At 40.5% G+C, this 17,277-nt stretch overlaps 1 protein-coding gene across 1 annotated transcript in view; it reads right to left on the bottom strand.

Annotated features, from left to right (window-relative positions):
* Positions 1 to 17,277, bottom strand: part of XK (X-linked Kx blood group) — a 29,053-nt gene that overhangs the window by 7,446 nt on the left and 4,330 nt on the right. The window contains exon 2 of the mRNA XM_042460880.1: positions 9,656 to 9,918. Within this exon, the coding sequence (XP_042316814.1) occupies positions 9,656 to 9,918 (263 nt within the window). The remainder of the gene's footprint in view (positions 1 to 9,655; positions 9,919 to 17,277) is intronic.

Here is a 17,277-nt window from a genome sequence, read left to right on the forward strand (position 1 = left end):
ATAGACTGCTAAGCTGCTGCTCTCCCAGCAAAACTGTACATTGGCCAAACCAGAGCCTTGATGGAGAATCTGGACCAATCCTGGAGAATTCCTAGAATGAAATTTTGTAGTTGTGTGCCTTCAAATCATTTTTGATTTAAGGCAAACCTATCACATGGTTTTCTGGGGCTGAAAAGTATGACTTACCCATGGCTGAGTGTGGACTTGAACCCTGATCTCCAGACTTGTATTGCTGTGATTTTGTTCTTGCCATGTATGACTATTTGGCCATAGGAAGCTAAACTATCCAAGTACCTCCCTGAGCTTTGTTTATATGCCTCAAAGTCTACTTAAGTTTTAACCTATTTTTAAATAGTTTTAAAAACTGTATTTTAGCTTTTCGAAAATATTATGCTTTTAACTTTTTCTTTTTTGGTATTTATTTGTAAGATGCCTTGTGTCCCTCACCAAGAGATAAACAGAACAGAAATTAAATTAAATATTAAATAAATATACCTTCTCCTTCTGTTTGTGATGTCCCATTCTGGGTTGAGACCCAGAGCCACCGAGTCCTGTTTACTTTCTGTTTTGAACCCTGTAATCACCCTGAAGTATGGGTACTAACTGCTCTGCTTTTGACTTGTGCAAACCTCACAATTGTGGGTCTCAGACCAGTTTCTAAAACCTCTCCTCAACCGGAGGACACTCTTTGTTCCATTCAGGTACTCATCCTACATTTTCAGTTCTAGAGTTTCCATTTCTCTTTTGGATCATTTTGTTGCCTCATTTGCCCATTGCTTATTAGGAGGAGTAGCTAATACCCCAGAAGGCAGGATCAAAATTCAAAATGACCTGAATAGACTAGAAAGCTGGGCCAAAGCTAACAAAATTAAATTCAATATGGAGAAATGTAAGGTACTGCACTTAGGGCAGAAAAATGAAATGCACAGATATAGGATGGGGGACACCTGGCTGAATGAAACTACGTGTGAAAGGGATCTGGGAGTCCAAGTAGACCACAAGTTGAACATGAGTCAACAGTGACATGCAGCAGCTAAAAAGGTCAATGCAATTTTAGGCTGCATCAATAGAATTATTGTGTGTAGATCAAGGGAAGAAATACAGTGGTGCCTCGGGTTACGAAATTAATTCGTTCCGCGGCCGCTTTCGTAACCCGAAAAGCCTTCGTAAGCCGAATTGCCATAGGCGCTAATGGGGAAAAGCCGCGTTTCGTGCGAAAAAGCGCCGAAAAGCACCAAAAAATTTTTTCGTAACCCGAAAAAACATTCGTAACCCGGAACAATTATTTCCAATGGGATTTTTTCGTATCCTGGAATTTTCGTAACCTGGGTATTTCGTATCCCGAGGTACCACTGGTAATGCCACTGTATTCTGCTTTGGTCAGGCCCCACCTGGAATACTGTGTCCAGTTCTGGGCACCACAATTAAAAAAGGATATTGAGAAACTGGAGCGTGTCCAAAGGAGAGCAACTAAAATGGTGAAAGGTCTGGAAACCATGCCCTATGAAGAACGACTTAGGGAGCTGGGGATGTTTAGCCTGGAGAAGAGAAGGCTAAGAGGTGATATGATAGCCCTGTTTAAATATTTGAAGGGTTGTCATATTGAGGAGGGAGCAATCTTGTTTTCTGCTGCTCCAGAGAACAGGACCTGGAACAATGGATGCAAAGTGCAGGAAAAGAGAATACATCTCAACATAAGGAGGAACTTCTTGACAGTAAGGGCTGTTTGACAGTGGAATACACTTCTTGGAGAGTGGTGGAGTCTCCCTTCTTGGAGGCCTTTTAACAGAGGCTGGATGGCCATCTGTTGGGTATGCTTTGATTGAGAGTTGGACTGGATGGCCCTTGTGGTCTCTTCCATCTCTATGATTCTATGGTTCTTCCCAGAGAGAGCTATTTGCCTTGTGCACCCAAGAAAAAAAAGCTTTACTTGCTCATGTAACACTGGCTGAATCCAAAGCCATATTCCAGACATGCCAGCAAAGCAATTAGAGCTGTGAGGTCCTGCAGGCAACTTGCTATCTCTGTACAAATTGTTATCTCTTGAACCCAAGAACACTAGTAAAGCTGTAGTAATGTGCAGAGCATCAGAAAGCTGCTATGTAATAAAGCTCAAGCTGTGTGTGAGTATTTGGGACTTTTAAAGAGAATACCTATTTTTAAAAGCATTCCCACTCATGCTTTATTGTTAGACTTGGGATACAGGATCTCTAGCAATGACAGTGTCTCCATCATCCCCATCCCAAAATTTTCAGAAATGTCCTATTTTGAATTTGTGACTAAAACCTGAGAAATGTGAATACACATTATGACTAGAATTTTTTAAAATGAGTTATAACCAAGCAGGAGGAAGTATTTTGAGATCCCTTGATTTTCTGTTGTTATTATGTATCTTCAAGGAGACTGACTTATAAAAGCCCCATAGCAAGGTTTTTTATTTTTTTTGCAAGTTATTCAGAGGGAGTTTGCCAATGATTTCTACGACTGAGAGAGCGTGACTTCAGTGAGTTCAAACCCTGATTTCCCAGAAACTTTATGCAACACTACACCATGCTGGCTACAGCCTGGCAATACTAATAACTTACGTTTTTCTTCTATGCATTTCAGCCTTCATGGCCCACCAATAATACCTTATAATACCCACCTTGCCATTTTTTTTTTATTTTTTTTTTGCATCTCTTCCCATTCTTTATTAGGCAGGTGCTAACTTTCCCAGCCTCCATCTTCCTCTACCTTTAGGTTAGGTCTAGCATATTCATCCATGTGTTGGGGTGGTGGTATAGTAAACAGTTTTCTCTTTTGTAACACATGTCTTGCAAATTCAATATAATAAAATCTATAATTTTGCCACTTACCTTATGACAATGTCTGCATTTCAGAAGGAGGCATTCCCCATTTTGTTGAGAAAGTGCCTCAATCTGTTGGGTGCACACCACGCTTTTGGTGGATGTTGCCTTAAATCCTGTGGCTGCCATTTTTTGCATTTTTAAATACTGTAGTGATTCTCATTTATCAGACAAGGGAAGTTGGAAGTATAATCCAATGGCAATCTGAATGCAATCATGGGGTTTAACTTTATTGCATGATAACCCACTACACACAAATTCGGGCAATGGGAAGTCAGTCTGAGTGCAATCATGGGGTTTCACATTGTTGCGTGATAGACTGCCACATGCAAATTTGGGCAATGACATGCTATTTTTGGGCAAAGGGGAGCCAGTTTGAATGCAATGAGCATTCACATAATTTCTCTAAACTAATGACTTTACATGAATGCGTTCTGGCCCCACTTTCTTTTCATTCGAAATTATGAGAAATTCCTCACATGTGATAAACTCCACTGGCAAAAGAGTCAGGCAAGGCTGCATTCTATCAACCTATTTGTTCAAATTACATGCAGAAAATATCATATGAAGAGCAGTTTTAGACTAAGAAAAAGGAGGACTGAAGATTGGAGGAAGGAATATAAACAATCTAAGATTTGCAGACAACACTGTACTACTAGCAGAAAACATCATAAACTTGGTACAATTATTAAGAAGAATTAAAGCACAAAAGCAGGCTTAATGATGAACTTTAAAAAAATAGAAATAATGACTAGAGGATTTACATAAATTCAATCTAGACAATGAAGAAATAGAAATACTCAAAGATTTCCCATACCTTGGATCCATCACTGACCAGAATGCACTCTCCTTCCTGGAGAGTGCAGTCAATAAATCAGAAAAAGTACTGTGATGAGCAGCTATGGAAGAACTAGACAAAACCCTAAAGTGCAAAGATACAAAATTCAGCACTAAAGTAGGATAGTCCAAGCCCTTATTCTCCCCATGCAAGAGATGGATAGTGGAAAAAACAGAAAGAAAATCAACGCATTTGAGATGTGGTGCTGGAGAAGAGTGCTAAGAATATCATGGACAGTCAGAAAGTCAAACAAATGGGTTAGGCTGGAGCTCTCCTTAGAACTCAAGAAATGCAAACTGAGGTTGTCATACTTTGGCAACATCATAAAAAGATATGGCTCATTGGAAAATGCTAAGAAAGGAGGAGGGTAGTAGAAAGAGAAGAAGACGGATGGATTCAGTCAAGGAGACCATGGTCCTGAGCCTGCAGGACCTGAGACGGCAGCTGAGAACAAGGGAGGCTCAGAGGTATCTCACACATGGGGTCACCATGAGTCAAAGTTGACTCAAGGGCAGTTAACAACAAAAATAAATGGTATTTACCAATATGGTGGGCCCTTGGTATCTGCTGGAGTTTGGTTCCAGAATTCCCCATGGATACCAAAATCTGTGGATGCTCAAGTCCCATTAAATACAATGGTAAAGTAAAATAGGGTCCCTTATATAAAATAGCAAATTCAGTGTTTGCTTTTTGGAATGTGTATAGTTTAAAAATATTTTGAAGCTGTGTATACGTGAATCCATGGATAAAAAAATCCATGGATATGGAGGTCTGACTATACTAGATATTTTGTTACTCAAATTGATTTGTAAGACATTTGAAGCCAAAACTAGATATTCTTCAACCCACTCGTTTCTCAAATATCTTGCAAGATATTATTTTTGTAGGTTTCCCACAGGTATTTCATGTGGCTTTCATTACTCAAAAAAGTTCAAAATGTTCCTGGGATGTAAGTATGTGATGCAGATTGCATTTTTTTGGCCAGCTAACAAGGCTGATGTTACATGTGGTAGGTATTCTTTCAAGGCTGTGATATAGCTTCAATATACTGGGTGAGCAAAGAATGTAATGTAATAGAACAGAAGTGAAGAGACTTTTCAGCATGAGGGCCATATCTTGGAATGGAAATGGCTGGGTTTGAAACACATCATCTCTCTGCAACCTGATGCCCTTTCTATGTTTTGGACTTCAGCTCCCATGATCATTCACCACTGGCCATATTAGTTTGGGCTGATGAGAGCTGCAGCACAAAATATCTAAAGGTCACCAGTTGAGAAAGCCTGATATTCCAGTCCTAAGCATGGTGGATATATTCTGTACTGAGTGAAGTTTCTAAGACATCTTCCAGGGCAGTCTTATATGTAACACATTGCAGTAAGCCAGCCACAAGGTTATCAGAGCATAGAGCATAATATGGCTAGATTGCTTTGTCCAGAAACAGCTACAGCTGATGCACTAACTACAGGTAGTGAAACTGCTTAGCCTGAGCTAGACTGTAATATGTGCTGCCAGACACAAGGTTATCAGAGCATAGATCACAATGTGGCAGAATACTCTGTTCAGAAACAGTCACAATTGATGAATTAGCCATAAGTAGTGAAACTGATAATCCCGAGCTAGACTACATCATATGCTTTCAGACCATGGCCTGAGACCAGCATACAGCTCTCACCACCCATTGATGTTCAGATATGGCACTGCTATACTGATATGAAGGAATTGGAAGATTATCTTCAAGGAGCTAAAGCACAAAAAGATGGTCCCAACAATGTTTTGTGGGGGGGGGGGGCACACATACTCTGGGTAATGCTTACAAATGTGAAGCAGTAAAAAAAATGAAAACAACAAATAATTTACTTATTAGTTATGGGAAAGTGTTTTCTAGAAGCCAGATTAATCATCCTGCAGAGAAAGGTCTATTTTATGCATTGATAATGGAGAATCATTTTGCACATTATCCAGAAGTGCCAAAAAGTGGAGTTGAGAATGACTCATTTCTAGGTATCATATGGAAGAAGAATATTCCAAGCTTCTAGGTATAATATGGAGAAAGGATATGAGCATGTCTCCAGGCCCTACAACCAAGATATGGATTTTGCTAATGTATTGACATGTAAGCAGTACTCTTTCATCTTGACACAATAGAGATGCACACAGGTTTTCTGCCACTGTTGTTCCATGCATTTTAACTCAGTCTTTAGGAATCATCCACTTGTCTGTGCGTCTTCAGAAAATTGGGTTCATCAACCCTATGCAAGGTCGTTTTTCCAGATACATTAAACTATTTCACTGTACTCACAAGGTTTTTTAAAATTAAATTTTATTATGTTAAAATATTAAGACACACAAACACACACGTATACATAAACACATTATACACCTTGCAAACAGACCTTAGATATAAATAATATAAACATACCTTACAAACATATCAAACAAATACCAGATGTCAACAACAATACCAAAAAAAACCCAAACCTTCCTGAACTCTAATAAAGTCATAACCTTTAGCAAACATCAACCATTCCTATCTTACCTCAGGTTACAGAAGACCCCTCTACATATGCATATGTATACAAATTTAAATTCCTTAACCTATCTGTGCTCTAATGAAAATCTTCTTTATTGCCCATAACCCCCCTTTTACTTAGATATCGATATAAAGGTTCCCAAGTTCTGCTATATTTTTCCCAGTCTTGCCCTCTTATGAAACAGGTAAGCTTATGCATTTGTACCAAGTCCCTTAACTTAGTCAGTGTTTGGACATTTTAATACTTTCCATTTCCTGGCATAGACAATCCTTGCACTCGTTGTCATATAAAATAACAGTTTACCATAACAACATCTATGTCCTTACTTTCACACATGCTTAACAAGTAACATCTTGAATCTATCAGCATTCTGCATTGAAGGATTTCTGTAACAGCCCCATGAATCACTTTTCAATATTTCTTTGCCACTTGCAGTTCCACCAAGTGTGGTAAAATGTACCAACTTCCTGGTTACACTTCCAGCATCAGTTAGATACTCCTTTATACATCCTGGCTAATTTAGCTGGGGTCAAATACCACCTAAACTGCATCTTAAAGAAGTTTTCTTTTAACTTCTAGCTAAGAGTGTATTTCAGTCTTCTATTCCAAAACTTTTCCCATTAACAAATATTACACTTTACATCTTGTGACCACTTAATCATTTGTTCTTTGATAACCTCCTCTTCCATTTCAATCTCCAAGTGGTGTTTGTAAAATAAAGCAATTTTATGCAGATTTCCTGAACTTAATATATCTTCAAATTTAGTATCTACAGCTTTCACTCCTATCAACTTATCACCTGCTAGGAATCTTTCTTTAAGTTGTCTATAAAGTAGCTATCCACATGAGTAATCTTCTTTTATCAATTCATCCAATTTCATAAATTCTAACTTCTGACTTCCTGAGGTCTTTATTGCCAGGTCTGCATACATGATCCTTCTATCATATGCTATTACCTCACCTCTATGGAAAGCTTCATGGATAGAGACCCATTCAGGTAACCATGGGCACAGTCTTGGTTTGTATTTTTGCCACACTCTCATTAGAGACTTTCTAACAAAATGGTTCAGGAAATCTTTATGTACCCTCCACTTCTCATAGAATATGTAGCCGTGCCAACCAAACTAAGGTCTATTTCTTCAAGGCACAGTACTCTTTTGTCTTTCAAATGAAACCAATCTAATCTCACAAGATTTTTTAAAACTTCTTTAAAGCAATCAGTCTCTAGGCATGAAACTATTTAGAACTAATAGTTTAGTCTACTAATACGATTCACTACACATATTTGCTGTAGCCATGAGTGCCTTCAAACTGTTCCTATGTCTTAATTTTCACATGAAAAACCTGTTTGTATATTCAGGTTCCCTAGTACAGGGAGCCCACACCATACGCGAGCTCGTTATAGGCGGCTTCCAGCTTAGACGGAAGCTGTCGGGAGAGTGAGAGTGGCGTGCGCACTCATGGCGCATGCACATGGCCACACAGTATGCACAAGCCCCATTATATCTAACGGGGCTCAAGCATACGCGTTTTTTGCCTTATGGGGGGGGGGGGCAGCGAGGGGCAGAACAGATCCCCTGTGTAAGGCAAGGGCAGACTGTATAAATACCTAGAACAGCTAAGCAGACAGAGCACTTGTGCTTCAAGATAGATTATTCATTTTGCTGTGTTTCACAGCATTTTTAGCATCTCCTAAGTCAAATATCTCAGCAAGAGAATTTCTGAAATATTATAACCTGTGAATTAATTATGATGATAATATCTCCTGCACTTACTTCACTTTCTTTACAGGAAATTTGGAATTGCATTTTGTGTGTGGTGGATAGGAAACCATTTGCATGGACAAATAAAAAAACCCAACAACCCCAGTTTAATTAAAAGCTGTGTTTGGCAGACCCAGAACTTACAGTAACAAGAAAAGTATTTGTTTTTCAAGTTCTGGTTAGAAATCACATTCAGCCTTGTTCTCTTCCATTTGATTCAGAAAGTTCATTAAGCCAGGCAAACTCACCTGCCCCCTTCTACCACAGTTCCAGCTTCTCAACAACTTAATATGCATGAAATAGAAAGAGTATTATTTTGGTCTGTTTGACATCTTTCCTTTGCTAACCCTAAATTTCCCTGAATTTTAGATTGCTGTCCTTTCCTTTTGATGAGTTGTTATTAAACATTTTTAATGAAACCTGATGTAACTATACCCACCTTCTCATTTGTTCACTTCTCGTCCTGAAACAAAACAGGGTTATATACTCCTCTTGAGACATGGGAGTTTATCAGACAAGGGGAATTGGAAGTATAATCCAATGGCAATCTGAATGCAATCATGGGGTTTAACATTATTGCGTGATAACCCACTACACACAAATTCGGGCAATGGGAAGTCAGTCCAAACGCAATCATGTGGTTTCACGTTATTGAGTGATAGACTGCTACATATAAATTCGGGCAATGGCATGCTATTTTCGGACAATGGGAGCCAGTTTGAATGCAATGCATATTCACGTAATTGCGCGAAACTAGCGACTTTAAGTGAATGCATTCTGGCCCCACTTTCTTTTCATTCGAATTTAAGAGAAATTCTTCCCGTTTGATAAACTCCATGGAGTGAAGCAGGAACTGATCTAGCAAAGAAAAAGGAGGGCCAATCTTCTGCCTAAGAAATGTTTCTGAACTGTTTCCTGTGAGTTGGCCTAATAACCAGGGCCAGCCCAAGACATTTTGCCACCTGAGACAGGATAGCAAATGGCAGCAACTGCTCAAGAAAAAGTGCACAATACCTAATGCTAGGCCAGTTATTCTAGCACCAGAAACAGAAAAGTCTACAAGTATTTTTCAGTGGGAGCAAAAATAGAATAATATAAATTGAACTACAATTTGCTACCTTTTCATGCCAGATTAACCCAACAGTAAAAATCAAGGCTTTTTTTTTTTTACTGTCCTGATTGTTTTGTTTGTTAAAAAAAAACCCTGGAGTAGTAATCAACCATTTGGATGAGGTGGCCATGGAATACCTACATTGTAGGCCTAGTATTGCATGGATTTGGGATCAAAACATTGTTATTGCAATAGAAGATGGCAAAGTGTAGCCCTGGGCCACATGCAGCCCTGGAGATCCCCCAGACCCCCAGAATCTCCATGAAAAAATTTTTTTTTAAAAAAAATTGGGCTGATTTTTTTTACTCCAAACTGGCCAAAATCATCCAAAACCACCTAGAAATGTAGGAGTTGGGTTCTCCTATTCTTTCAAATCTCCCTAAATCATAAAAAAAAAAAAAAGAACCAATCACCTCTAAATCAGTTAAAATAGCAGCCTGAAGTGATGGACGAAGGCTAACCATTTTTTCGTATAATCCCACATGAGGGTTTAGCCATTATTTCATCCCATTCTTAAAACTACTAATGCAAACAGAAATAGTGAGCAATGTATCAATTATACATACTTCTAGCTGCAGTGATTTCTTGCTGGAGAACACATATGTACAGCTGAAGCGTCAGCTGAGGCGCAGAGCCTAGGAAAGCTTGGATCACTGATGCTCGACTAAATGCAGATCTGTGTGTAAAGAGCTTGCCCTCTGCCTGGCCCACTTCCTTTTCAATTTCTTCTGAGTGCCCATCTTTTGGCATCTGCCTCTTCTTGGTGATGCTGACATAAGGCTCTTCCACTCGGCCTGCACGAAAGTAAATGCAGAAGACTTCCACACATCTGGAGAAAAATAAACAACAGAAGCCATAGCACATGATCTGTTTTTAAATTGCATTGTCACTCTATGCTATCTCTCATCAGCCAGAAGTTAATTTCTCCAGCTGCAATTTAGGCATGGCTCTGCTCCCACTGGCTGCCGATATATGGACTTTCCAGAGCACATTACCCAAAACATTTTCTTGCCTGAAGCAAAGAACAAAATGTTACCCCCTCCCAGCATCATTTACTATATCTGAAGACAGCAGATTGATTATCTGCTTCTTTTCCATAATAATTTCTGCTACTCTATAATATTCTACGCCATAATTAAAGGCATTATTTTAAAAGACTCTCTTTTTTTGTTTGTCTGTTTTGCTGCAACAAACTACAAATGCATTTACACTACACAGTTATGGCATGGCTCCATCCTACAAAGTTCCATGATTAATAGTTGGCAGGGTATTTAGAATTGCCATCTAGTGTTCTAGTGCTCTAGTTCAGGGTAGTACACTAAAGCTCCCTAGTAGAGATTTCTAAGTACCTTTCTAATAGGACTCTAAGGATTCATTAGGGCAGAGACATGGCAGTTAGAATGGCTAAAACTTCAAGACATTTATGGTCTCCAGTCATAGTCCAACACTCAAACCACTATGCCACACTAAGGGGCAAAACTGATGGCGTCTGTGTGGCGGCTTCCAGGCAGCTTGGGGGCATGTCACTTAGACAACACATGCCTCCGAGCTGGCAGGAAGCTGCCATAAAACTGCCCACCTGAGCATATGGCGGGCAAATTTGCGGCGCTCTGGTGGCGTAGCATTTATATGTCACATACCGCATGGACATTGTAAAGCCGCGACAGCAGCAAAAAAGCTGTTTTTTTGCTGGCTCAAAAAGGTGTGGCTTTCTGACACTTCTTTTTGGGCTAGCAAAAAGCTGAACTGGGGCCATGGCGTGTGGTTGCTGTGGTTCCAATCTGGTGCCATCTGTTTTGGCCCTGACTCTCACTCCCTTACAAATCTTTCCCACTCTTAATACAGAAGGTTGAACATGTGGATGGTTATGTGACCTTTCTTATTCTTCTATTACAGAGGGGGGAGGAAGAGGTGGAGCCACAAGAAAGCAGCTTCCCTTGATCTATTTACTGCATTCACAACAGATCACAATGTATCCTAAGCTGCAACATTATAGAGTGAGGCAGATGGCCAAAAAAGAGCGTCCTCTGGCTGCTCTGGGAACAATCAGGCTGGGACCACAGCAATGGAATGGCATAGAGTTGGTTTTAATTAGCCCGAAACTCTTGGGCCAAGTAAAACGCTTCCGGCCACTTTGGGGGCATGGTAGTTACATGACAAATGCCCCCAAAGCAGCCAGAAACCACACTGAGGCTGAGCTGGGGGCTAAATGCCAGATGAAAAGGGAGCAGAGATAATTTGGCTTCTGGCCGCAGCTGTTTTAGGACTGCAGGTGGCCCACTTTGGAAGCGGACCATGTGGTTGCTACAGTCCCAGCCCAATCATGGCAAGTATGCTTCTGCTTCGCACTGTCAACTCCTTTTCCATATGTTCCTTTGGACCGGAGCCTGGCCTTGGTGTAGTTTCTGGCCATTTGGGGGTTGTGGCGTGTGTCATGTAAACGCCATGTGTCCAAAGCGGCTGCAAGCTGCTTTGTTTGGCACACTATCACCAACTTTATTTATATCTGTTTCCAAATTAAAAAATAAAATAAATGCATTAACTAAAACAAACAGAAGATTAACATGAAAACAGATTAAAATGTGAACAACATTCAAAGCTATTTAAAACAGACAAAAAAGAATAAAAAAGCTAATCAAAACAATACAGCATCCTCTTAAATGATCTTTCTTTAAAACCTTCAGTGCTTTAAAGTCTGTCAGTAGAAGTACAGCAAGGAGGGAGCCATTCTCACCTCTCTAGGAAAGGATTTCCAGAGCTTGGGGCAGACACCAAGAAGACCCTGTCTCCCATTCCCACCAACTGCACCTGGGAAAGTGGTATTATCTGAGGCAAGAGATTCTCCTGAGCATCTCAAAACATAGGTAGCCTTATGCAAGGAGATATAATCCAGGGACATAGCCAAGGGGGGTCCAGACCCCCCCCTTCCATTAGAAAAATGAATAGTGTGTGCTGCTGTGCCGCCGCACCCAAGCCCCGTTATAATGGTGGTACTTAGTCTGGACCCCCCCCCCCTTCCTAAAATCCTAGCTAAATCCCTGTATAATCCTCAACACTATAGATACCTACAGTGACTAAGCAGAGCTTAGAAAAATCTTTTTTGGACTCCAAATCCCACCACTATACTGTCGGGGGTGGGTGGGTTCAGTAACCTGTAGTCCACAAAAGCAACTTTCCAAACTATGGCTGTAACTCCAATTCAATGGAATTTAGAAGTGTATGGTTATGATCTTGGCCACAGTTAAAGATACATGTTGTACATGAATATCTAGTTTTAATTAGAAAGTTTTCAAAGCACAGTGCCCCATGCATGCCACAATAATCCTAGATGGTGCCTAGTGATCTTCAACTATTTTGTCTGGTAGAGCTGGAAGGCTTTTCAAATTCCTCTTCTGCTAGACTTGCCACAAAGACTAGATTTAGGCCAGATATATCAGAGATGCCGGCCTAATTATTGAGAGAGCATCTGATTTCATTTTAGAAAGATTAATTATCTAGAAGAGTAGGATAGAGAAAAGATTACAGCTTGTGTAGAATACAACTATAAGTTATTATCACCATCAAAATAACTTGTTTTATGCTCCACGGTGATATGATGTCATTGGATCTGCAAGAGCACCATAAACAAATCTAATCTGGGTCGTTATCATACGTGGGATATGCCCCCATCCCAAGGAAATGCCAAGCAGGGCCAATTCAAAATAAGCCAAGTTACATGATTAATTCTCATACGTGAAGACCGAAATTGTGGTCATTCCCAAGGCAAAGCAGAGCGAGCGCAAAATAAATGATCACAACAGCACATACCATGCGGATTCCCCAATTCGAATTGGGATTCTTGCGCATGCCCAGTGGGGTTCTGAACACTGCTGGGGTGAAGAAGGGAGCTGCTTCCTGTTTCCTGTGTTTTGTTTCACGTGAATGCAGGCTCCATGTGAAATATAGATGTGGCTATATATATATATATATATATATATATATATATATATATATATCAGTGGGCGCAGGCACTTTGTCTATGCATATTATTAGTGCACTTTATGTATGTATATCTGCACATATAGATGGAAGCACCTATGCATATATATGTGTGTGTGTGTGCATCCATCTATATGCACAGATGTGCAACCAGGAAAAGTATCAGCAAGTATGCCACTATATGCTCCAAGCACATGTAGTTGTAAATAGAATGTGTGTGCTTAAGCTCCTCAAGGTGCATATGTGTGTGTGTGTATATATGACAATGTATATATGTACGCACATATATATATATATACACACACACACACACACACATTACTTCCCTCATGGTGTGCCATGGGCATGGGCATGTATATATATGCACACATAGATATATATGTATATATGTATAAATGTATATGTATAGACATATATATGTACATGTATATATACATATTTATATCTGTATGTATATACATGTATATGTACGAGTATGTATATGCATATGTACACGTATATATGTGTGTGTGTGTGCATGTGCACATGCATACATCGCTCCTACATATATCGCAAACATGACATGTGTTGGCAAAATAAGTCACCTCCCTCCCCATCACATCGGCTGGGCAATGCACCCAGGGAGATCAGAATATGACTACCCAAGGGAAACTCCCATTTGCAGATCTTTTGGGGGGGCGGGGCGGCGGGAGGCACAAACCATACACTGCTCTGTTCACATTAAAACGAGCACATATGCATTTAGCTCTCTGCCCATACCATTGAAAACTTCTGCTTTTCCTCCTCACCAGCACTAGAAGTGGAAAGACTTGCAGTAGCAAACTAGAAGCAAGATTGCAGTGAAACTTCATGGGAATTGTAGTACCTTTCTAGGTTGGGGGGGAATACAAGGACTGAAGCAAACATGCATTCCACACCAATACAACTTCAAACTGAATGCGAATCAGTCTGGGAGAATGATTAATGAATTCAGTCGTTCACCGAATTTAGCTATTCCAGGGCTGACATTGGATCAGCCTCGGAATGACTCTGCAATGACAGCGACTGAGTGTGATAATCTCTCGCGCATTACCGTGAATACCCATGATTGACTCCGGGATGACTTTGGAAGAGACTGGAAGTTTTCATAGTAGTCACAGAAGGGATTGAGAAAAAGTCGGCAAAGAAAATGAATTCTTACATCCTACTGACTTTCCATTTTCACACATTTAGCATTCTGTGCCCACTGAGCAAGTTCAGTTTCCCTCATTGGGCTCCTTTTGTGTTACCTCCCTTACTTATTGTTCTTTACATTTTTTGGACTGGTCCCAATTCGCCTAGGGCTAATTGTAATTGCTATAACCCCAACTCAAGATGAGCCACTGAACCAACTGGTGAATGGTAAATCAAAACATATGTAAAGCTAACTGAATGAACAAGTATAATCTAACTGGGACTGGCAATTTGATTTGCAGACCTTCAGATCTGTAGATACACATCCCTCTTTTACTTGTGCCTTTTTGATTGCACAAAGATCCAGACTTTGAAAATGAGTGTGCTGTTAGACTACAAGGTGCAAGATGGGATAGGAATAGTGTCGTTGTGTGCCTACAAGTAATTTCTGATTTATGGTGACCCCAATGTCACTTATCACTTGCGTTTCTTGGCAAGATTTGTTTGTGGGAGTGTGCTGCCTTTGCCTTTCTCTCAGGTTGAGAGAGTATGACTTGCCAAAGGTCACCCAGTGAGTTTCCATGGCTGAATAGGGATTCAAACCCTGGTCTCCAGAGTAGTAGCCCAATGCTAAAACCACTCTACTATGCTGGGTTCTAGAAATAACTATGAGAAAGCTAGTTTTACTGAGTCAGAGAACTGCATAATCTAGGTTAGTACTTGCTCAGTACTAATTCTCAAAAGCTTTGGTCTTCTTACACATGTGGCTGGACTTCAGTTTCCATAACTCCTGACCACTGACCATACTGGCTGGAGCTTCTGGGAGACCCAGTTCAACAACATGATTTGGCAGGAAGCTGAGAACTACTAATTTATATTGACTGGAAACAGCTTGAAAGAGTTCAAGACAGTATCGCTAGAAAGACACTGGAGATTGAATCTAGGACATCTGTATGCAAAGCCTATAAACTTTCTAACATGGGCCTTTTCGGGCATTTGGGGAAATATTATAATGTAGAAACCAAATTTGACAGACTAATATGATCACAGTGTGATTTTATTCACATCTGTTCACAAGAAAGTCTCACCGAGTTTAGAGGGAATTATTCTAAATACATATAGGACTCTTAATTCCAAACCTCAGAAAGATGACACTAGGTGGACACTTAACATTCCTCAACAAATTTAAAGGCTTCAAGGAACCCAAAGAACTGATGTTAATTTGAACTCCTTCCCCTTCTCATTTACACTCAAGAGTTTTGAAATGTTACTGTACTTTTTTTGGACTATAAATTCAAAAATCCCTCCATGAAGGCTGGGATAATCTACATTACACAACTGTAGCAGTCTGATAGCACTCTAAGTGCATGCCTCTATTCTATGGAATCCTGGGATTTGAAGTTTGGTGAGATAGAGTGTTCTAGTGCAGCAGCACTAAAGCTCTGTGGCAGAGAATTCTAATTACCCCCCAAAACTAAAAATCCCAGGATGCCAATGGACTGTGATATGGCATTTATAATGGTATCACACTACTATAACTATGTTATGTAGGTATTGCCCTGGAAAATCACTACAGTTTAGACAATGCTGTGGTTGAAAGATCATTGGTGTGATTCTTTTATAAAAAAGCTTTTAATGGTTGCTAATGTTTTGTACAGTGGCATCCGGCTCACTTATACTAACCTACCGATGCTTTTAGAGAGAGAAGAAACCACTGTTATGATTCAGTCTTAAACAACTGAAATATCCTCATCTTTTTAGTTTAGCTGTTCCATGTTGGGATCTCTTCCTTTGTTGAAGAGTGGTAATGTTCAGGTGAGCACACTTAGCTAGGAGAATTTATTTCCTAGTGTTTAAGTAATCTTTTATTTATCAACAGAGTTATCCATTCTGATGTTATGCTTCAGCCCATTTATTCCCTTGGCTGTATCCACACTACATAAATCATCCAGCTTGGCACCGCTTTAACTGTCATTGCTCCATGCTATGGAACTCTGGGAATGCTAGTTCTGTGAGACATTTAGCCTGCACTGTCAGAGAGGTCTGGTGCCACAACAAACTACAATTCCAAGAATTCCATAGGACAGAGCCATGGCAGTTTAAGTGGTATCAAACTGTGTTATTTCTGCAGTGTGGATACCTCCATAGTATAAAAATTGACCAGTTTTCTCCTATGTAGGAGGCAGGACAGGTCATAGCACATACCATTTGGCAAAAATCAGCAGATGGACAGACCTGATGTTGGTAGGTCCTGCAATAGTCTTGCTTTTGCAAGTCTCAGGTCTAATCTGAAGATGATTATCTGGACTCATTTCAAACTGGCTTCAGGGCAGGATACAGAGTTGAGACTGCCATGGTTGCTTTGGTCGATTATCTCCGTCTGGGCATCGACAGAGGAAGTGTGACCAAGCTGGTGCTCTTGGACATCTCAGCGGTCTTCGATACCATCGACCACGGTATCCTTCTGAAACTCCTGAGGGATTTGGAAACTGGAGGCTCTGCTTTACAGTGGTTCCGTTCCTACCTCTTGGGCAGATTCCAGATGGTGATGCTGGGGGACAGCTGCTCTTCAAAAAGAGAGCTGACATCTGGTGTCCCTCGGAGTGCCATTCTGTCCCCCATGCTGTTTAACATTTACATGAAGCTGCTGGGCGAGATCATCCAGAGACATGGGGCTCAGTGTTATCAGTACGCTGATGACACCCAGATTTATCTCTCTATTTCTCCGACTACAATAGTGACTAAGGGTGGCATCTCTCCTCTGGATGCCTGTCTTCGGTCAGTAATGGGCTGGATGAGGGAAAACAAACTCAAGTTGAATCCAGAGAAAACAGAGGTACTTGTGATAGGTACCCTAGGACTGGGGAGGGAGATTTGTCAACCAGTCCTGGACGGGGTCACACTTCCCCTAAAGCACGAAGTTCGCAGTCTGGGAGTACTCCTGGACTCATCACTACAGTTGTCATCTCAAGTAGATGCGATGGCCAGGAGTGCTTGGTACCAGCTTTGGTTGATATGCCAACTGTGCCCCTACTTGGACCAAAAGGACCTTGAAACA

This window comes from Sceloporus undulatus, chromosome 3 (assembly GCF_019175285.1).
Source record: "Sceloporus undulatus isolate JIND9_A2432 ecotype Alabama chromosome 3, SceUnd_v1.1, whole genome shotgun sequence".
Taxonomy (NCBI): domain Eukaryota; kingdom Metazoa; phylum Chordata; class Lepidosauria; order Squamata; family Phrynosomatidae; genus Sceloporus; species Sceloporus undulatus.